This window comes from Ptychodera flava, chromosome 9 (genome assembly GCF_041260155.1).
Source record: "Ptychodera flava strain L36383 chromosome 9, AS_Pfla_20210202, whole genome shotgun sequence".
In the NCBI taxonomy this organism is placed as follows: domain Eukaryota; kingdom Metazoa; phylum Hemichordata; class Enteropneusta; family Ptychoderidae; genus Ptychodera; species Ptychodera flava.
In genome coordinates this window covers 18,925,691-18,948,960 of record NC_091936.1, presented here as the reverse complement: position 1 = coordinate 18,948,960, position 23,270 = coordinate 18,925,691, and the positions used below count along the sequence as shown (strand labels likewise).

Genomic DNA, 23,270 nt, shown 5'->3' with positions numbered 1-23,270 from the left:
AAACTAAGCAAAATATGTGTTTTGCCTATTGCCATGAGTTAAAATAACAAAAAATAATATTTTGTACAACTGTGAAATTTAATATCATTTACTTAGACTTTAAAATTCATGAAAATAAACAACATAATCCTCCGCGGATGAAAATATGCTAATTTTGAATTATCCGACCAACGCAGGTCACGTTATGTACCCATGCATGTTATATTTAAAAAATTCAAATTGTTTTGTCTCCATATTTCCACTTCTGATCACAGATCAATTCTACTTAAGTTAAATTATCCACCATGCTATTCAAACTAACACTTGCAAGAAAACTATGATCAGAAAAATCGAAAAACAGCCGTGGGAAAAAAGTACACCTATTATAAAATGGAATATGCCACAGTTAGAGCGCCACCACTTGGGTCATTCCGGTCACACTTGGGTCACACCGACCTTGAGAACATTGCAGACGCCCACTTCTCATCATCACCAGCTGTAACGAGTCACGTTCGTTCCTGAGTCATTTCTGACTCTACTCGTCCCTTTCGCTTCCTCTTGTCCAAAAAGATTATGTACACAATGTTCAATGAATTTAGTTGACCAGCCTCTAATCGCTTGACTTATTATGGCAGCCCAAAATCTGAGAGACCATATTGACACTTTGGCTAGAGAAGCTGGAGGTGCGTGACATGACAGCGACGCGTGCGCACTCTTGTTGCTGCACCGATAAAGGCAGCAAAAGTGAAAGTGAACGTTTATGCTTACAACGATGCGTAGTATATATTAAGATGGTCTGCATTTTCTCTCAGTTTTCCTGTCCTCAAGTTCCTTTGCCCACACATGTGTATCATGCGTACAAACATGCTCTCACTGTGAAGCAGAAGGAAAATGACCCGCATCTTTTGCAAGTGCAAGTATTGAGTACTATCAATGAAAAGAGTCGCTGAAAGTATTATTCAAATCGTGGTAATTTTAATGGAAAGTATTGATACTGTCATATCATAGACTACAAACAGAAAAATTACTCATCTACTGTATACACTTAGATACTGACAATTTCTTTGTAGACAACTTGACATTGTTGCTGCTGATGTGCCACTTTCATTCATGCAGGTCCTGCAACGTCAAAAGGTTTAATTCAGAGAGGACAAACATAATGCATTTTCTGTATTGTTTTCTTATTTGAACAGAGTTGTATCTTCATCATGAAGTCCCTATCTTGAAAAAAACACCATCGCCATTAGAATTTCATAGAGAATGGGTGTGTGCCAACCGTCCTGTCATTGTAGAAGATGTAATGAGAGACTGGCCCGCATTAGGTCTCTGGAAGGACACTGATTACTTAAGGCAAGAGTAAATCATTTCTGTGTAAGAGCTTTCAAATTATTTGTATAGGTACATCTTCATTCATAGTCATATTTCATCAATATTTAACAAAATAATGAATGTATTCTGTAATTCTGTAATGACAATTTTGAAAGGTTATTAAAATCAGAAAAGCCATCTTCACAGTTTCTCATGACTTCAAGTACTTGCAGTATTATTTGAAAGAAGTTCTCTGGGTCTACATTTTACAGTGCAAAATACATATTGTATTCAGGTAAATTTGTGCTGAGACCTAATAATGAGAACAACAATGTAAATGTCAAATATCAATTACTTTGATGACATTGTCATTGTAGACTACATATTCTGAGGCAAAAGAGCGCTTCCAGTGGAAGTGAAAACAAAGAATGCCAAAGAGAAGGGAAACAAGAAGTATTATTGACTAACACAAAGGGGTTGAAAAGGCTGGTGATTGATTTGAGTGAAAAGTGGAATTAGTCAGTGGAAAGTCCGGGAATTAGTCAGTGGAAGAGAAAATTAAACCAGGAGTACAGTGGTTCACAATGACAATCCATTTTGTCTTGCAACATTGCCTATCTCCATTTCAGCACAGGCAAAGTTCAGCTTTGGTATCTGGTGACAGATTTTTTGTGTCTCAACCAACACAACAATTTAATATATTACACACAGACATCTGGAGTGTTACCCCTTTGCTGTACAGTCAACTCTGCCCTGAAGCAGAAGCTGAGTTATTGTCTCTGATTAAGGATATTTAATTGTAGGATCTGTATTTGTACAAATGTAAAGAACACAAAGTTTGTAGAAAATTTACAACTGGCTCAGCAGAGTATCTGTAAATCTTGTGAGTAAGAATCTGTCAATTATATCTGCGCAAAGGTGCCACAAATATAAAAATGTAGTCTGCTCAGGTGTTCAAATACTTGACAGCCTTTCAAGTAATAACGTAGTTTCCGCTCAACGAATGCAATGAACTGCCAAGAGGTTTGAACAATTTAGCGCAACTTGTCCCAGTGATACTTGATGTCCATCCATTCTGACAAGCTGGAATCTTTTCTGCACTCAGGAACAAAATCGGTGAAAAGGTAGTCTCTGTAGCAGTAACTCCCAATGGGTATGCGGATGCTGTTTGCGGAAACTACTTTGTCATGCCCGAAGAAAAGTTGATGAAATTTTCAACATTCCTAGATATCCTTGAGAAGAGAGTTAATGCAAGCGGGGTATTTTACGTGCAAAAACAAAACTCCAATCTGACGACGGAGTTCCAAGAGCTTATTCCTGATGTGCAGACCGATGTCCCCTGGGCATCAGAGGCATTTGGCAAAATGCCCGATGCGATCAACTTTTGGATGGGAGAGAAGACGGCTGTTACTTCCAGTGAGTGAATTCAATATTGTGTCACACATCTTTATGCAAATTTGACTTAAAATTTGAATCAAATGATTGTCTTTATGTATCATGTCAGGAAAATGTCTGCTTTCACCTGTTCACCCCCAATTCTCTGTAAACAGGTCCACAACCACCATTGATAACAGATGGTTTGGGTCAAACCATAGTGGTGAAAGGGTTAAAATATACATACTTTGACAGTCATCCATGAATCTTATAAGACCTTTCACTGTTTTTTTTTTAAGTGCATAAAGACCACTATGAAAATCTCTACTGTGTAATACAAGGAGAGAAACACTTCATATTGTTGCCACCGACAGACCTGCCTTACATTCCTTATGGTAAGTATACAATATGCTCTGCAGTTCTGTTAGTGGTGATTTCTAAACTATAGGTCAATGGGTCATGTACATCTAGGTTGATTACAGACAGTGTTACAATAGACCAAAAGCATTTTGACATTTTTTCACCAAAGTGAAAAGAATTACACATTCTTTGCTTGGTTACATGCGATACATGGATTTAAGTATTAACATATGAATTCAATCTTACAAAATTAACAGTTTACAATTACCTTACTCACATTTAATCCGTCTAGGGAACATTCATAGATCTGATACTAATGCTTATATATTTATTGTCTGTCTCTTCTTACACCATCATACCGGTACATCCGAATAACCTTACATCCAAATAGTGTTGCTATGAATTATAATAATATAGTGATTGCAATAAGAAAGTTTATCAATTAAAGTACAGACCCTGGAGGTATGATTACAGATAGTGAGATTTCAGTACCAAATTATAGTCTGAGAATTGAAATGATCTGTATCAGTCAAATAGCCTTCCCTTTACATATACGGGTATGAAAAAATTGTCACCAGCAAATAATTACACATTTAGGGGCAACATCAAAAGTTCAATATAATAAATCTAACTTAATTGCTTAAGTTTGGCCTCAGACCCCCCACCCCCCTTCTAACTTAACTGACCTAAAATTGAAAAACATTGCGGACTCATACCCTGTACTACTTCTTTCAAACGACGTACCAATGTACCATTGAATTATATGAAAATTGAAAACCATTATAAAGTAACACAAATACGGGTGACTGGATTGGTTTTAGCGTACAAAAAACAGCCTTGAAATCGTAAAATTTGCCAAAAAGACGTTAAATTGTTTTTGACTGCACAGAAATTAATTTGGCCAAAACCCCCCCACCCCCAAACTTAAGCAATTAAGTTTTTTTTCAAACATCGATCTTTTGACGTCGCCCCTTAGGGAGACCAGTGTCACAATGTACACCAAACCAATGAATGACTTCATCCGTTGCAGTTGAGTCCCTGCAATAACCCATCTACTCATCTTGTCTGGTGCTCTGCTCAAGTGGATGTACGTCTCCTAACTACATGCTGAACTGCATCTAATGAGCACCTTTCAAATTTATGGTGTTCTCCAAAATTCAGGTCTATATCAGGCTGCTGTGTACAAGACTAATGACACCACTGGTGATTTTGACATTGTGGAAGACCATGATACTGGACATGTTCCGTGGATTCCTGTAGATCCTCTCAATCCAGACCTGGAAAAATATCCTGAGTTTTCCAAGGCAAAACCGATCCACTGTACCGTCAAAGCTGGTCAGACATTGTATTTACCTTCCCTTTGGTTTCACCATGTGAGTCAGTCACAGGGATGTATAGCAGGTAACACATTGAACAGAATTTTTTACAACCACAGATCAACTAATAAGAGAACATGAGTGGCTGCTTTCCACCCAAACAACCACTCTATAAGTTATCCTTCCCATAAACATGGATCTTTACAACAGTTATTTTTCAGTCAAGAAAATTTCAAAACGCTTGTCTAAATATTCAGACAAGACTGCACGTAAATGTTCAGGTGAAAAAGTAAAAAGTTATAACTCAAACATTTTAATTTACAAATGGTACTATATATTCCAGTTCATAATGGCAAGCATGTCACCTTTCTAGAGTATATGATATTTGCAGTCTTTTTTGCCTCATTAATGATGGAAGGCTGACTCTAAAAGAGTTTCAAAACTTTTCAAATCGGATTAAAAATGCCAAGGGAGTGTTTGTTTGGGTATGCACTGCTAATTATGTCAATGCAGAACATGTATAATTGCATTAGGTCTAGTGAAGGTATTTGCAACAAGAATTTCACCAATAGCTGCAAATATACTTAAGAATTCGTGCAACAGTGTTCAAAGCAGAATAGAGAGGGTTATGTGATGTCATCCAGGCATATGTCTTTACTGTCTTTTTTCTTCATTTCCTTTTCAGTGAATTTCTGGTATGACATGGAATATGACATCAAGTACAACTATTTCAAATTTCTTGAAAACATTGTGAATCTAGAGGCTGGGAAAAGTTGAGAATGCGTCATGGAAGTTTGCATGTGCATAACCGACTCATGTACTTTCCAAGGAGACTTGCCATTTAGCCATCACCACCACATGTATGAAGTGTTTGAAGGATATCGTTAGAATCTGAGTTTAGTGAAAAGCTGAACTTGATTGCAAATAATTGAAAAAGACCTAGACTGCAAATATCAGAACCTAACAGAGCTGTGATGTCAGAAGATCAGCCATTCAGTGTGTTCTTTAGAAAAATGTCATATGTCTACTACTTTTACTTCATACTCCTTTTACTTTTTAAAAATGACAAATCAGAGTATTTTATATATTTGTTGCTATAGATACCATGTATCTGGTACATAGTGAGGTACAACCTAAAACATTTCCACCACTTTAACAGTTGATTTCGCTTGCACAATTTACAATTCTAGAGGCTTTATGTTACAACTTATACTTTTTGGAATTACAAGTGGGTGTGTGTAATATTGCAAAAAGTGCAAACTGTTGTGGAAAGCTTTCTTCAGAAGGAATGGCTTGCAGAGTATAGTACTGGTACAGGGTATTTTGTTAGGTAAAGTCAATAGGGTAATGGTGCATTTTTTCGAAAAAGTACTAATTATTTTGCCAAATCTTATGCCAACTGGGTATTTGAATGTAGATGGGGCAGTCATAGCTGATGGCGAGGCGACAGAGAGCTGTAGGTCAGTCTAATCATAATGAAGAGATAGAGACAACCTTTGTATTAAATGAAATGCTATGGTTTATATCCTTTGTTTGTAAGGGTGAAGCTGGACCCCTTTATGAAGAAGCTGGCAATTGTTCAAAGTTGCTGAGATACATTTCTAGGAAAAGACACATATAGCTTTCTAGTGCAGTGTGATTTATTTTTTGATACGAAACAAAATTCCAGTCAAAATCCAGCAAGCCTGCCAGAATTGTAAACTAACAAGCTTAGAGTGTACATGTACTACTACATTATTGAATGAAACTGAAAGCTCATTTTTTTTCAAGATTTTGATTGCTTTTTAAATACACACAAAACACAAGGGTAAAACAGGTAGAAAAAAGTGCAAAACAGGAGAAATACATACCCCATCACAAGAGAAAAGGGAAAGAGAGTTTTACAAAACTCTTAAACTTACTGTAACTTTTTCAAAGAATAAAAACCTTCCAATTTCATAGAAAAAAGTGACCCCGGTTTTTCTTCTTGCATTCTGCAAGAAGTGCATATTTAGGATTTTGAACAAAACAATGTTTGTTTTAAAAAACCAAACAGAAGACGAAGGGTACTATATTACAACAAGTGATTTAAAGCAGTTTTTCTTGTTGGGGGACACCAAGAGGGTTATCTTTTTTACCTGTAAAGATCTGAAAGCTTCTTCTCAGATGGCTAGCAATGGGATATCTCGCTGTAAATGCAAAAAATTATAACTCCAGCAAAATATTGCAGATAACCGAATTTGAACTAAGTTTATTGATTGCTTTTTTCTTAGCAGAGTACACCATGGACTGAGAGATCATCACTCGAGGGCGCTCATTAGAGAGGAGCATATAGAGCGCCCTCGAGCAATGGATCTTTCAGTCCGAGTACACCAAACAACTGAGAAAAAAGGTGCAATTCTGGAATATGGAGTTTATTGCATCAGTGGTGTTCCCCTGATATAGTGAAGCATGCTATGGCTGATGTGCTCTAACAAGCCATTACGCATGAGTGTTTGGGAGTAGCACGTTGAGTAATGAGGTGTATGTGTGAATACACTCACTGGCAGATGATCAGTGGTTTTGGGAAAATATTTGGATCCTAGATTGACACAATCCCTGTACTGGAGTCAGAGTAGATATGCTCAAAGTCTGTGGGCATACAAGTACCAAAACACATAAAGGACTAAACACCAGCAGCCCATTGCGGTAAGTGGTAGGCTGTTGCATACCAGCAGATCGTGGGGTGAAAGCCTCGGCCCATACTCAGCTGCTGAGAAAGGCCAGGCAACTGGGGGCCAGTCCAGAGCTAGAGCTACACCAACTAATCAATGTTGAAAGTTGTCCTCTAGTCAGATGTCCGCAATCAGAATCTCTACATTGCCGTAATGTGTAAATGACCAGCCGTTCATATTCAATGGTATTAATGTTGTTTGACGTATTTATATCCTACCTGTATCTTTTCACTAATATTCTTTCATGATATGTAACACGATGTTATCTTATCCATGTCCATTTGTATTTAAGCAATAATGTACCACCTCTCAGACCACAATGGACGAAAGCAAACTTTGCACAACATAATGTACTAGGCAAAGCCTAGTGTATGGAGTGTAAACTTAGCTCGAATCGATTATGGGTCAGGAGGGGGTACATTAGTGCTATTATCTTATAGTTTTAGCAATACCCAGTGAATTTGTGGATGTAGAAAACATCTTTGGTCATAATGCTGCATAATCAGATACATTATCAGTAATAATCTGGTGGATGACATCAAATATGCACTGGTATTACCAGATTGAATGCAAAATAAAAGACAGACAGCAGGAAAATGTTAAAGATAATATTGTTTAATCACAGGCTCTACAGAGGATGTACAACTTAAATTTCAGTTCTGAACCAAAGAGACACAAAAATGGGACAAATGTGGGTTTTTGAGATGGTAAATAAATATGCTACATAACAATATGCAATGTTGCACAGAACAGAAGCTATAGCATACAGTGAATTATCCAGATAGGGTATTATAAGACATCAGTGATCATCAAAATTCTTTACATGATAAAGTATTGTTTTTGTGAGGACTTGAAAGATTCACCTTGGTAATGCACATACTGTTGAATGTAGCAGACAAGAGAAAATTATTGGAAGATGCAGTTATTATAAAGGAGAGTGTCTGCCTGTATTGCATCTTCAGTGTCTTGACATTTCAACTTGCAAAATGACCTGGGTTAAAATCTCTGATTTATCCATATGTTCACTGGGGAGAGACTACTGAACTCAAGTCTGAATAACCCCACATCATTTTGTATGCGATGCATGAAAAGAAAATGTACAAAAGAAATCCTTTTTTCTTGGGCTTGAACATTTATGATGCTTTTGGGAATATTAAGCATCATATGGTAACAGTAAAGTACACAGTATAACATTATATGGCACAAATAACTTGTTACTGAAAATTCTGACTATAGTCAGTTTTCAAACACACAGGGAAAAAAAATTTTCTCTCTCTTCATCTATATGCAGAAATATGTTTGTCATGGTAGAACAAAATCTGTCATAGCTTATACTGCGGATAGTATCTTCAATATGATTTCTATCAACTATAGTGCAATTGACTACACATTTGTGCAACTTTGAAAAAAGTGCATGCATTCAAGTTCGGAGACCAAAATGAAATCTACATTTTAAACATCACAGACTGACATATAAAGTTTTGAAAATTTTCATTCTCGTGTGAGGTACATGTACAATAAAAGCATCAACAGGTACTAGGTCAGGAAAAAGCACACAATGTTTTTCTCTGTGTGGTCCCGTTCAATATTCTCTGATTAGTTCAATAAATTATATCTCTGTAGAATTAACTAATTATTTACAATAATAAAAAAGATCCACATTGCACGGTAGTAAATGTTTAATTAAAAACTTTCCACTGTATCATTCATTCTGTGTATTTCTAGTACTACAGCCCAGTAATGCAGTAATGGCATATTTCCTATAACATAAACAAACTGATAGTGGGCTGAAACACACAAGCAATACTGCACCAACAAATACTAACAATACATGAAAAGGATTTTCAGTCATACAAAAAATGCATCATGCAAGAAAATGATACGATTGATATCATGGAAAATGATTTCAACAAATGATTCATTGATGCTGGCAAACGGGCATGATCCAAGCCACATTAAAACTATTCTTTGAGTAACATCAGTCTGTTTGCTGTTGAAGAAACATTAATCAACACTGATACAACCACCACAGCCATACAAGTTACATCACTGAATTGCACCTTCTATGTTATATACATGCCATTCATCAACACTAAAACTCTTTGGCAGTTAAAAGTTACGTGTCACAAACCTCACTTTAGATGCATTTTTAAGTTGGCTACGTGGGCTTATATCAATCTTGGCAGAGAGAGGGCACTTTTGATGTAATTTTGATGACATTCTGTCAAATGCACATAAAATGTTACTGCATGCCTAAAAGCTGGCTGATGAAATTCAAATATCTTGTACACAATCAACTACACACTATAACATCTCGCTAATGTTTTCATGCTATGACTTGGATCTTGACTGAAAATCTTTCAATTTTTGAAAACTAGAAGAAAATCTTACATCCTTGAGGAGGCAAAAAGTCCTACTTATAGCATCAAATTTACACTTTACTACCTGTAATCTTACCACACATTGACAATGATCTCAATAATTGTCAAGCTTTATTCTAGAATCTTTGTCATAATTCTACTTGGTAAAAAAAGAAAACTTAAAGGCCCATTGTACGAAGGCTGAATATTCAAGAAAACTTTCATGATATGCGTCTCTCTGTAATTAATTTTCACAATTGCAGCGTAGTTACCATGATCACTGATTCATCGGCTTCAAGCAAAGGGTGACCCATGACCCTTGAATAGCTTGTGTAAAGGTCAAATTGCATTGTGTTTCAAGCTCTGTACATTTCAAATACAGATTATTCAAAAAAGGTGAGAGATTCCATCTGTCTGTGAATACTTGGCTTTTACTCTTTCTAATTCACACTGTTTGAATGGTGAATGTGGTCAGTGCGATAAGGATGGCCACATGTAACCAAAACCCTGATTCTCCTTCCATTTTCTGATAAAAAATGTAAGTACAGTGACTAGAGAGGCCATGATGTTAGTTGTGCGATTAGTTGTCATACCAAAGTAAAAGCCAAGTTTCACACTTGTGTTGTCATTTAGCACATCATAAAAAGTGACATTTTAGGGATTAGTAGGCTGTTGAATTCAACCTAAGACCGTATCTCACTGGACCATCCTGTCCTCTACACCACCACAAGTCCTGCACCTTCCCAATGCTAGCCCAGTGCATTCACGTCAGTGCCTTGCCTGTTGTGAGAGACACAAATAAGAAACATAGACATGTTAATTCATTTTTTGTGGGTAGACAAATATCTGCAAAATTTATAACATGGTGTTAGAATAAGATGGTGAATAATAAAACAAAAACAGGATATTTTTTTGAAAACTTGGCAAAGCAAAAGTACAAAGTCTAAAACAGAATAGGTGAGAACATGCCGGACGTGCCATGCATCCCATAACCTGTCCTTGGCAATGCAGACGGAAATTCTGTGAATGCCAAGAATTTCTGAAGTCAAACAGGGACTTGCAAGCTCTAAGTCCGGTCAAGACAACAGTAGAGATCAACCGACAATTTTGCCATTCAGTCCCGACACAAATACATGTTAGATAGCTGAGCTGCACAGAAAAATATAGGTTGGGTTTTGCAATCAAATTATACGTCTACTGGAGTATTCTTTTCACTTGAAATGCATATTCTCTGCAATGTAGTTTGTTACACCACACCATGTTGCAGTGAAAAATGAAGTCCACAATTATATGATAGCAAAATGTGCAAAAGTTGCCGCTGGCAGGGTTTTTTAATAATTTTTAAAAATAAAAAGCAAAAATAAATGAGCCGCGGGAAAAAAAGCAAGGAAAAATGAAACGGGATGCCAATACGTTGAAATATGTACCGGTTGAAGACTACTTGGGTCAATGCAGAGTCCCTGGGTACAGTGAAAATAATGGTAAAATAAATCATAGTATTACTATTGGATAACACAGCATACACATTGTTTATAGGGAAGCCATGATTGACACACTCAGACCAGGGCCATACTGAAGATACCGTCTGATAGCAATGGTGACACGTATACCGTTGTCAAAGTGCTACAAGCAATCAAGGGTGAGCTTGACAGTTTTTTGGAGGCAAAAGACTGTGACAAATAACTAAAATAATTTCACTAATGACTAACATAACACAATACACACCATTTAGAAATATTCAAGGCAAAATCATAATCTATATACGACAGACACTGTGATAAAAATAATATATGGAAGAATATAGCTACAATTCATAAATGTAAGAACAGAGTTGAATGTATGTGAACAAAAAGCAAAACTACGAAAAGGCAAGCTTCTACAAATTTCAGAAAAAATCTGAAATACCAAATCACTTTTCAGAGCACTTTTCTCCGATGAAATTCAGCTAGACATCAAACTGTTGGTTATGGATCAATATCTTTTGTAAGCATGGAAAATATTGTTTTTTTTTTCGAATACATAATAAATATATGCTACTTGGAAGAGAGACGAGGAGACTATATCATCTTAAAATCAGCGTACCTTCTGCCGTGTTTGAGGTGTATGCAAAGAAACAGGCATCCAAATATGATGCAGAGTGAGCCGGTCACGATGTACGCCACTCCAAGGAATATGTTCTTGCCACCCAACCATGACGAAGTGCTCAGAATGATGCGTTTGGTTCCCTGAAACTTGGTCACCGGGTAAGCTGGAAGGAGTTTGGTCAAGGCAAAACTAGTGGCACTGCACTGTTGGCCGATCTGGCACAATGCAGATAGAAATTGTAAATGAATGTATAACCTTTCCGACAGTGATTTTTAACTGTACTTTCCAAAATTACACATGTACTTTCTTCCAGAAAGCATCCAAACTATATTCAAAAGAACAAGTCAAGGCACCCCATACTGGAAATATAATTTAGTATTTGCTACACCTGTCTTTGTTAATATACTCCACAGGTCTAGAATACTCAGAAAGATTTCGTGTATGGAACTGTAACACGTTACTTTTTGACCTGTTGAACTTGGCACGAGCAATGAAATAGTGTCCCTCTTCATAAATAAGATGAGTCTGACAAAGCCTTGTCAACACAATGAATTGCCTACAATATGCAATGTTGTTCTTGAAAAACGAATTCTTTTCTGGATTAAAATTCGGTTGTCAAAATGAATAGTGGCAACAACACCAACACAGGCTTTGTTGACAAGTTGAAGTTTAGGTATTTTGAAACAAGAAACTGTATTTTGCAAAGAGAACAAAATAATGGAACAAATAACACAAATGAAAAAGAAAACAGTCTGAATGTATCCCTATGATATCATATTTTTAAGTACTTTGCTTCTCAAAATGTTTGAGTGGACGGACAACCTCACATACATACCTACATACATTCATGCTGCCTGACAATGGCCACTGGACAGACACCCATCCTAAAAGTTTCTATAAATCATAGTCCATAGTAGTTAAAATAGAGCTTATAAAACTTCAACCCTTTGAGTGCAGTAATTTTTCCCTCCAAAAATTTTATGCAACATTTTAATAATTTTTATGAATTTTTCTATAATATTTTTGATAATTTTGGACCAAATAGACACAACTTTTAATTGGCTACAGTTTTTATCAAAATTTTGGGGATTATCTGAAAACAAATATTCTAGATTTAAAACAAGTTGTCTGCGTTATATTTTTTAAAGGTGACAAAAATTGACTTTGGCACTCAAAGGGTTAATGTGTAAAAACACCAGTCAAGGGGACACAATACATACCTGTTGACACACTTAAAGGTATACAGTCACCTGTAATCTAAATATGCCCATACATGGTCAAAGGGGCGTTCCTTTGTATTCAAAATGCCCATGTGAGGGTGCTGTTTAAAAAAAGCGGCCACCCGCTTAAAATCTGTGATTGGTTAGATTTTCTCTTTCCATGGTAACTGTGGCAAAATTGGAACAGGTGACAGTATACCTTTAATAAAATCTACTTTTGAGATGACACAAATAAGATAAGACACATTTGATGATCCAACATAAATGTCAAGAGTTTAGTTTCAAAGGATACCATACTGGATGTTCAGCAGATAGTTACCAGCAGGTAAGCCATGGGCAAAGTGAGAACCATCTTCATGGTATACTTTACGATACAACTTCCTGAAGTTGGGTAGTGCGGCAGTTCTCATCCACACGATGAAATCCTCGTTTTCATAGCCGTTGTTGGTGTCATCGTCGGGATCCAACTCATACACAAACTTGTGCCAGTTTGGAGGATGGTAAGTATTGGCAAATGCTGTGAACATTTTACAAACAGAAAGACAAGGCGTTGTACAATCTGCCAAACTGCAATTTCTTTATATACATTCTTAATGTGAAACCACATTTGGTAATCGCACGAGATTACCAACACTTCTGAAAGAAGAAGACTGCAAAATTAAAGTGACTTTCTTACTACAGACAACTACTGGTGTAATAGTACAGTTATAGAAAGTCCTCATTGCTTTAACTATTGAACACTGCAAAACTATACAAGAAACAGTACAACTCGGTGACAACGTATCATTTCATATCAAGATTATTGCAACACAGACACAAGACTAAAATTCTCGGCTATTTTACCATGTGAAGTCAAGTTACAATATCATTAAGGAGTTTGAAACATGAAATTTTGGAACAGACACACATACCTTCAGTCAGATTGTCACCCGGGTTCTTGAACTTGGTACTTTTATCAGTACTCCATGCAATGCCTTTGTATCTCAGTGTCACAGGGGCCATCATCTGTGACTCCTGTCCAAGGAATGTCAGTGAAAAAGAATCTACAAACAACACGGGAAAAAACATGGCAAGACTTTAGCCCTATTTTCCATAAACGGCTTCTCCCCTATTTAACATAGTCAACTCTGTCAAAGTTGCTGATTGGGATTGTAAAACTTCTGGGATGATAGGCGTACATGTATATTTTTCTCCAACATGTTCAAAAGAAAATTTTTCTCCAATGTGTTCAAAAACATTTTTTGCCAGTATGTTTAAAAGAACATTTTTCTCCAATGTGTTCTAAAGAACATTTTTTGCCAGTATGTTTAAAAGAACATTTTTCTCCAACGTGTTCTAAAGAACATTTTTTGCCAGTATGTTTAAAAGAACATTTTTCTCCAACGTGTTCTAAAGAACATTTTTTGCCAGTATGTTTAAAAGAACATTTTTCTCCAACGTGTTCTAAAGAACATTTTTTGCCAGTATGTTTAAAAGAACATTTTTCTCCAACGTGTTCAAAAGAACATTTTTTGCCAGTATGTTTAAAAGAACATTTTTCTCCAACGTGTTCAAAAGAACAGCATAACCAATACACGGGCTGCACACATTTGAATAATTACATCAGTAACCTTGTACAAACTGTTTTATTACAATGCCCCTGGATCGAATACTGATGGTAGCAGCAAGTGACTTATTTGGTGTTTGCACACTTAGTATGGTAATTTTGCCATACACAGTGAAACAGACTATTTCACCAGAGAAAGACTGCGCATATCATTGCTTCTGACTTGACAAACCTTGGGGGTATATTTTCAGCTGTACTCTGAGCCAAAAAAATCACTTAGACGAAACCCATTAAATAACAGAATTGGCATAAATTGCGAAGTCCTGCTTGAATAGTTATATTTCTGCACTCACTTACAAACTGATTTCAGGAAAAAAAATTCATGAATTCTGCAGTTCAAAACATTTTACAGCAACTACATGTATGGTACATTTATTCCCTTTACAACATCACACAAGTGCACATCAGGAAATAAATTTCTTATTCTATATATAACACCACAGACGTAAAGACATGAAATGAAAGTGCCTCCTTATGGCCTGAGCAACTTATCTTTCAATTCTTATGTCACTAAAAATCTAGAATTTGATTTCAAATAAAAAAATAATGTATAGCATAGCTCGTTTATAAATAAACACAGCTACCAACACTAGAAAATGTACATATTTTATAGAAAAAAAGTTGAAAGAAGATAGAAATTCAAAATATCTCTCTCTTCACATATAACACAATATACCCATACTCTTCAAAGGTGATAGCTTTGAAGAATATCTACTTACAAAGAATTTGCAGATCTTTTCAAGTTTAGCTGCATTAAGAAGATTAAGAATTTTTCCATAGAATATTGCTGTCTGATGCTTTTAGGGGTTAATATAATAGTTTCACTTCCACACAACACTCACAACCTCTTCTTGTTATGAGAGCAAGTACCAGACACAATTGAAATACAAAGTTAACTAGGTACCTGCCTTCCATCAAATCTATGCAAAATGAAAGTTCCCCATTCCACAAATATTCATCTTTCCATATTAATTTAATTAACAAAGTCTTGATACATAATTTGTAAACTTACAAATGAATGAATTCTGCATAAAAGTGTGATGAAATTTTGGGGATCAGAAACATCAATGAAGCGGCTGTCAGATTGTCTTGCCATGAAATTTACCTACTACATTACAATATCAATGGAAGACAAAAGGCTACGATACCGCCATCATCCTCTTACACACTAGATCAAACTTGATCCCAAGGATCAAGTCTCTGGCCTTTAAGCCTCAGTCTGTATTCCAAACTAATATTGTATACAGGTTTGCATCACAAATGACACTTATGTGCATGAAGAAGTACATGTTGTGGTGAAGTATGCAGGAGCTTACCAAATCAACATTTAGGAGGAATGCTTATCTCTAGGACATAAGTGTTTTTTCACTTCATTTTTTAAATTATTATAGAGGAACTTCGTCACTTCTATTATATGTGTCATTCATTTACATAGAAGAGAATAAAAATATACTCGTAAGGGTGAAAATAAGAAAAAAAAGACTGACATTTTCATCTTTTGTAAGGTGATTTATAATGCTAGACATCATAACAGTGCTCACAGGGAAGAGGTATGCCCTGAATACATAGCTATGAATAATTGATGACTGTGCCACATTGACACTCGTTGTAACAATTAAACTAATCAATAAATGTATTTGCTGTTCCAAGTTCCCTACCAATACCCACACAACAGTTGCTACAGCAGTACATATTCAATGTGGTTGATGCTGTTGCCAACACAATTCTTCTCTACTGCTGATCAATCCCCATGCAGCAGTTTCTGAACTTGAACCATTCTTTGTCATTATCAGGTGCTGACACACACCGAACACTGATCACAGCCACATATTAGCCTATTTACCCCCCCCCCCCCCCCCCCCCCCCCCCCCCCCAATTTGCTGTCAACAGGTCCAAAGTCACCATTAACAATGAGTTTGGGTCAAACCACTGAGGTAAAAGGTTTGAATTCCCCTACAGACAATGAACTATTTCACAAACAGACAGACATGAAAAAAACTGTCACTGATAGATTGACACCTGGTAACTACGGTACCAAGTAATTTTTAATTAACCAAACTGGCGCACACAAGAATTACACATGTACAATCTAAATATACCTGCTATTTTGATTTGAGATAGCATTATTTGTCACAAAAAATCCACACACAATTTATGCCTTGGAATATCAACATAACTCGAAAAATTCCACCCAATTTATAGCTCAGACTATTGAGGTCACTTGGTGAATGTCTGTTTCCCTTCTGTTTTAAGTGTTACAAAAGTGACTACTTCACAAATATATCTATGGCTTATACATTTCGTTAAACTGTTACTGGACACAATGTACCATAGAATGTACGGTAACCTTAATTACAATTTTCCTATATGAATATCTTTCCCAAAGGCATATTCTGTTGACATCTTGCAGTCTGCACTTGTAGAAGGCCTTCACTCAATCGAAGTGATACTTTTTCCACCTCAATTTTAGGCACATATGAAACACAGCATTATGATCAAGTTATGCTTACGTTCAAAATATCACAAAGTATCACTGACAAAACCGCATGTTGATGATGTCACTCTGAATAAAATTAAAACAAGAAATGTTGGCATATTGGTAGAGACCTGTCAGGTATAAAATGTTCAGTATGTTGCGTTAAGGTGGCCTTGCACATAACGCAGCGTATTTTGCACAAAATCAATTTTTGCATAGATTCAATCAATTTTCATCAATTTGTTTACCCAAGATTAAAATTTGGTTGGCCACTTTTTGCATGACAAGGAGCCATAAGTTGGGTGAGGAACAAGTGTAAATTTGTGGAAGTTTATGCAAATAATCCAGTTTCCTAGGTTCTTTTCTCTCCGGTTTTCAACATTTCACAAAAAAAATTAACTCCACTCTGGCTTGGTCAAATTTCGTGAAATTTTAACATTATCTTATTTAAATATTCTTCGAAATAAAGTTCTTACATTTTGAATAAGAGTCATTTCAATTTTCCTTATCATGATTTTAATCATTACTTTTTTTTAATGTCAATCTTTCAACCCCTGACATTTATAAATGAGAATAAATAATGCAAAACAAAATTGTCATTATTTACTACATATAATCTAGTTTCAAATGAGATATTAAATTTAATACAGTAGTATCAAGTTTTTCACTTAGAGTAATTTTTAACATTAATACCAAAGTTCAGAATTTTCAAATATGTACCCCTTTCATCCTTTAGGTAAACTATTGGTACCATACTAAACTTTAGATTCTCTACTTTTTGAAAATATATAGTATGAGGGGGTTTTCATGTCATCTTTGATAAGAGAGATCATTTTGAAAAGAGTGTCTTGGTTAAAGTGCAACGCCACCTTCACCTTTTCACCACCATGGTTTGTCCCAAATCTATTGTTTTCTATGGTAAAGTTGGACCTGTATACAGGGAACTGGGGGTGAAAGGGTTAAACGAGGGCTTCAACACATGGTTTTACTGACAAAACTTGTTACTAACCATGTCATGTAGGAGAAAGTATGTATAGGTTTTGAGTACTGCTTTTCACTGTCTTGACAGATGGGGAAGTGATAGGCCTGGCAGGATTAGGTTCATAAGGATTCACATTGAGTCAATGCTAACTCTGTGCATTTAGCACCAGACCAACACTACGTCAAGACTTGCTATAAGAATACTCACCATTAAAAAAGCTGTTGGCAATGGCCCCACATGGTGCGATGGGCAGGGAGTCATTGGACCCTGGGGGAACAATGGATCTGTACGGCTCACAGTACGTGGCGAGCTGATTTACATCATTGGTTTTCTGACCGACAAGCTGATAGTCATCCCTGGATCTCACGTAACGCCGATGATTTTGGAAATAATTGGTGAGGCCATAGTAGAGAAACACTTGACCCTGTGTTGTACACAGAAACAATGGTCAGTGTATTCAACGCGTTGCAATAATACATGCGTAATCATCATTTGTGCATAAATGCAAATTCATGTCCGGTATGTTTAAATCACAGTGGGGAACCATTCAGTCTGATGTTAGTCATAAGCTGGTCCTTTACCGTACATACTGACCTTTTTCTGGGAAATATACGACTTTTTGAAACTTTCTCTTTAGTGGTAATGAACAAGAGATACACATAGAAACCTACATATGTATAAGCCATGTGATGTATCATATCCACTTGAAGGGTGTACTGCTATTATTGGTGATATCTACCTGCTAGTTGTAAAGGATTCAGAAACAAAGGTTGAGCCACTTAACGCGATTTCACACCATATTAAAACCGTAAAATGACAATTGATTACAAGTTTGTTATGTTTCCTGACCTCTTCTAATACATGCTAAACACAAAACTGCCATGATAAATAATATACATATGGCAGAGATATCACAATTTCAAAGGTAAATTTACTTGAAAGTATGCCTACAGTACCTTCCCTGATCATACCATCCAAACTATAATCCATAATTTTGATTTGATTTCAGAAATAATTTTTCTTCTGGCATTAGTGTAAATATGGATGTGCCTCCTTAAAAATTGTAAGTTGTTCTAAACTATAATTTGGAAAGAAAATACTTTTTCCGCAGAATTTGACACAATAAAAAAAAAAGGAAGAAAATCATTACACTCATATACTGACTAATGATTTTATTGGTCTTTCTTAATGTCTTGCTAATTTTCATGTGACACTTACTTTGAAATCATTTTCCAGAGTGAATTCCACAGTACAGTTGCAGTGTGTTCCGAAGTTGCTGACATTCTTCACATAGTCAGCACAGGATGAGCTCGGACTGATTGTCTGGTTACCCTGGGTGTAGTTGTCCCTGGTACACTGTGTGTAATCTATCTGAATTTCATTCACCTGAAAATTAACAGAGCAATAACTTGTATGTCACAAACCAGTATCTTTTGATTAGAAAGGTGAGTACTTCTGTATTAAAAATATTTTTTGCCAGAGATGAAATCCACTGCTGCACTTTACACTTCTATGGGACCCCATTCATGTGAGTCTGTGGAAAAATGCCAGAAGGTCAGGTTTTTCCCATGAAAGTCAGTGGTAACTCGAACAGTTCAGAACTGGAAAATTACACGTACTATTGCTAACATTCTGTGAACATACTCTGAATGTCTGGTTGAACATATGATTACAGAACGGTGGTCCAGATATCAAAATCATCTAACACAGTACACAGGACTTATTCCAAATAAATATACACTATCTATATGGTCACAAGACAGAACCATGTCCTGATTACATAGATGGTCATTAGTATTTGTCTCAAAACATCCTTTGATCTCATAATACCACATAGCATATAGCACACCTACAAAGATGTTTGAAATGCAGCATGTAGACATTTTGCCTTCATAATTAGTAAATCAAATGATATTTGATCAAGAAAATTAGTTCCAAAGAACAACAAGTACAATAGCTTCACATTTTCACCAATTCACACTCTATTTACATGTACATGAACATTTCACCGATAGAACAAAGCTTATCATCAGTCAATTTCTCTCTATATTAAAAATAATACATATAATTTACTACAAATGGACCAAAGGAACACAAATTGTAGTCTCCATGCTTGCAAATCAATGACAGGAACTTAAAAAAATCCAACCACCTTGACTTTGCTGAGAAACAGTGGGCAATGCATACATGTACTTACATTTTCTGATGTGATTAAAAGACCAACTCCTAAAGGTATAAATATGATTCCTATGATGAAAAATGTTGGCAGTACAGTCCCAGCTGTGAGGATAGGTTGCCACGCTGGTAGCCTCTGCTGTTTGAAGGCAGTAGCTGTGATTGTAAGCAAAGAAAGAGTAAAAAATTGCGGAACTCGCACACCTAACTTTGTCATAGTTTGTGTACAATTTGGTTATGATATCATATAAGGGTTGACAGAGTCACCTCCTATGAACGGTAAAAGGTCCTCTTATTTTGGGGGGATTGCACAGACAGGGAAAGGGCAAACTGGAAATCTTTGACATTATTTAGAGCGAATGATTACCAATATATTTCAAAATATAAATAATTTGCCATTGACAGGTGCTGATCACAAATTCAGCTGTTCCTCTTCTGGTAAGTGCAAAAACGTCCATATATAAGTAGGAAAACTGCTAACCCAATCATCTCATAATGTGTTACTGTCTCTCTGTAGAGTAACATTTTGTATTGGATGAAAAGAACTAATATAACAAGTTGGTCCGACTTGACCTTCATGGCATCATGTAGATGACAAACTTTAGATGGAACTCAAAATGCAACCACTTAGTTTGCATTTCAAAGGGAGTACATAGCAGTAATAATGTACATAGGTGTCTTGCATCAGTGCTGCCTACTTTTGTTGCCCACTTGTTTTGAAATATTTCCACATCACTGCTATGTCATGACTGTCTTTTCTTATGCAAAGCAGTAGGGCATCAATGTTAATGTCATGATGGTAACATTATGTATTACATATAACTGTCACATGCTCAATGAGCCCTTGACATCCAGCATACCGTAGTTCAATAAGGAAACCTGGATGCAAAACATACTAAAAATGAAGTCTGGTATTTTATTGGACATTAATTTTACCATTTTAATAGTTCTTGCATAAATTAAAAAAAATTCTTTGAGTAGATGTGACTACCACATGAACATGTACCGAAGTCGTGCTGCTGTGAGTTTGTGATAAAATCACAATTTAGAGACAAATCTACTAATCATAATCATAGACCCTCGTTTTTCTCAAGGGTCTATGTCACAATCTAGTCCTACTGTTTTTCATGATAAAACTACAGGTACAATGTGCTAATCTGATTATTACCAAAACAAATGCACAATAACTTAATTTTTCATTTTTGCTGACCAAGAGTTAAGAGACATGATCATTGCATTCTTCTTTCCACAGTGATCAAATCGATATTCTACTGGAAACGTAAACTGGACTCTTTCTCCAGTAAAATTCTGTCAAATGACAATGCAAGGTAAACTGTTTATAGTAAAACAACTTGATGATGTGTTATTAAATTTAAAAATATCACAAACATTTCCATACTTTTTTCATGCTCCGTCCTGTTTACACTCAGTTGAAACTTATTGGATTTCAACATCCTTTCAAACAATCTTTAGTTATTTATTACCTTTTGATCTGATAGGATGATCTGTGAACTTCACTGATACGATAGCACCCTAGGGTGTGGTATAAGCTACAGTCACCTGTTTGCTCGATACGACCGAACGCCATCATTACGTCACTGTGCTAGTTTGCGATGTGGTACGTCACCGAGGTTCCGTATCAACCGACCAAACTATTCTGTCAGTACATCTATATGTTCAGTTGTTGCCCTGATTATTTTCCCCTGTACATGTAGCTTTCTTGTCTGATCTCTCACCACAGAACGACAGCTTGTTTTGACACAAACTCCAAATCTCAACAAGGGCTCGTTCCGGACTTCCCTGTTTCTTGTATGAAACCCCATGATAAAAACAGGTTTGGGTTAACCGCATTTCAAACGATGGGTGTTTGAGACTAAAATCATGCCGCCGAACATAAAGAACCATTCTCTTCATTTTATTTGGCGAAAGGACGTCAACGTATCATAGCTGTCCTGTAGAACTGAACATACGCACGCCACGATTGCACGGCAATTTTTAAGACTTCGCCCATGGGACATTGGTTATCATTTTTGATGTATTACATTTACAGTGCACACAATTTTTCGACGGTCTGTAGCGACTCTCGCGGCACTAGAAACTTACCTTTGGGTCTCCTACTTTCTCGTTGCTCTTCTTCTTCTATCGGTGTCACATCATTTGTATTATTTTCCGGTGTTGCTGGTTTAGGGGGTTCAGGAGTAGCTTGTGGCTGCGGAGTTGCATTCGTCTCTGCCTCCGCCATTTTGCTATTTATTGAATTGAGAAGGAAAGTATGTCTATATTTTCAGCAAGTTGTAAATAAAACGTATTTGCCAATCAAAATTAGATATGGAGAACTTCTGCTACTCAAAGCTATATCAAATATATTATTTGAATTTTTATCCATATTATAAACATTACATCATGATCATTTTAACGCATTTTTAAGCGAAAATGCGCTCTATTAATTATATAATAAGTGCAGCGCCAAATGTGAATAAGTAAACTTATCTTTCGTTTTTTAGAGTAAGAGCATGTCTGGTAAACGGAGAGTTTGCATGCAACGCATGTCCCATATGATTTCAGCTCTTTCCTACGTTACATTTTATCGTTGACTAAGTAACCAAGGCATTGCAATATATATATCAATATGTGGGAAAATGTCTTGTAGAAAGTACAATTTCTGAAATGTTTCAACAGTCGCTTCCAGGGTGTTAATTCCCCGACAGTCCTCTGTCTCTAGATAGCCTGCAGGGCGTTACGGGCCTAAAACGGTCTATAGGGCGAACACATATTGCAGAGTGGGGAGTAAGAGCCAGCTGGAAAATTGGCAGACGCAGACAGACAAAGAAACAAAGATACTTGGAAGGGAAAACATACACGAGAAACCTTGGACAAACCGTGGCATTTTTTCCCCAAAATCCAACCAACCAACATCCCTCCTCTTTTGCCAATGAGCTCGTGTGTTCTTCTGATTATTGGTATCAAAGATGGTACAGTTTGGAGAGGCGTGAAATCAAAATCAAAATCAAAACTAAAATTCAGATGTCAAGAATGACATCGGATATTACACTAGCCTAGTCCCTAGACAAAGTATTTTGGCCTTCGGGGATTTTTGACCTTTGCCCCAATATGGACGAAGGCCAAACCTCTCCGAAGGCAAAAATACTTAGTCTAGGGACTAGACTAGCATTACACACATACGGGCACTGTAAGCCAGTTGAACGTTGCATGAGAATTTCGACATAATTTTATGAGTAGAACAAGAAAGCGTGTTCCTCAAACAGAATAAAGATAGTTGATAATTTAAAGTTGATGCAGTTTTAAATTTGTTTGTAGGGATTGTCGGATCTAATT

At 36.3% G+C, this 23,270-nt stretch overlaps 2 protein-coding genes across 3 annotated transcripts; one reads left to right on the top strand and one right to left on the bottom strand.

Moving 5' to 3' along the window:
• Positions 1–416: 416 nt before the first annotated feature.
• LOC139140243 (bifunctional peptidase and (3S)-lysyl hydroxylase JMJD7-like) lies at positions 417–8,806 on the top strand. The gene is made up of 6 exons (XM_070709346.1): positions 417–662; positions 1,173–1,329; positions 2,393–2,703; positions 2,961–3,056; positions 4,183–4,422; positions 5,023–8,806. Exons 1-6 carry the CDS (start codon positions 608–610, stop codon positions 5,112–5,114), a joined length of 951 nt encoding a protein of 316 aa, XP_070565447.1. The 5' UTR covers positions 417–607; the 3' UTR covers positions 5,115–8,806.
• LOC139140242 (cell cycle control protein 50A-like) lies at positions 7,626–22,194 on the bottom strand. 2 transcript variants are annotated; one of them, XM_070709344.1, is made up of 9 exons: positions 22,038–22,188; positions 19,957–20,090; positions 18,978–19,145; positions 17,967–18,183; positions 13,607–13,738; positions 12,988–13,212; positions 11,473–11,638; positions 10,818–10,850; positions 7,626–10,170 (listed from the first exon to the last, which is right to left on the bottom strand). In XM_070709344.1, exons 1-9 carry the CDS (start codon positions 22,174–22,176, stop codon positions 10,140–10,142), a joined length of 1,245 nt encoding a protein of 414 aa, XP_070565445.1. In that variant the 5' UTR covers positions 22,177–22,188; the 3' UTR covers positions 7,626–10,139. The 2 variants fall into 2 exon arrangements, with proteins under 2 accessions (XP_070565445.1, XP_070565446.1); XM_070709345.1 differs by lacking the exon at positions 10,818–10,850 and having other exon boundaries at positions 22,038–22,194.
• Between the last annotated feature and the right edge of the window lie 1,076 nt (positions 22,195–23,270).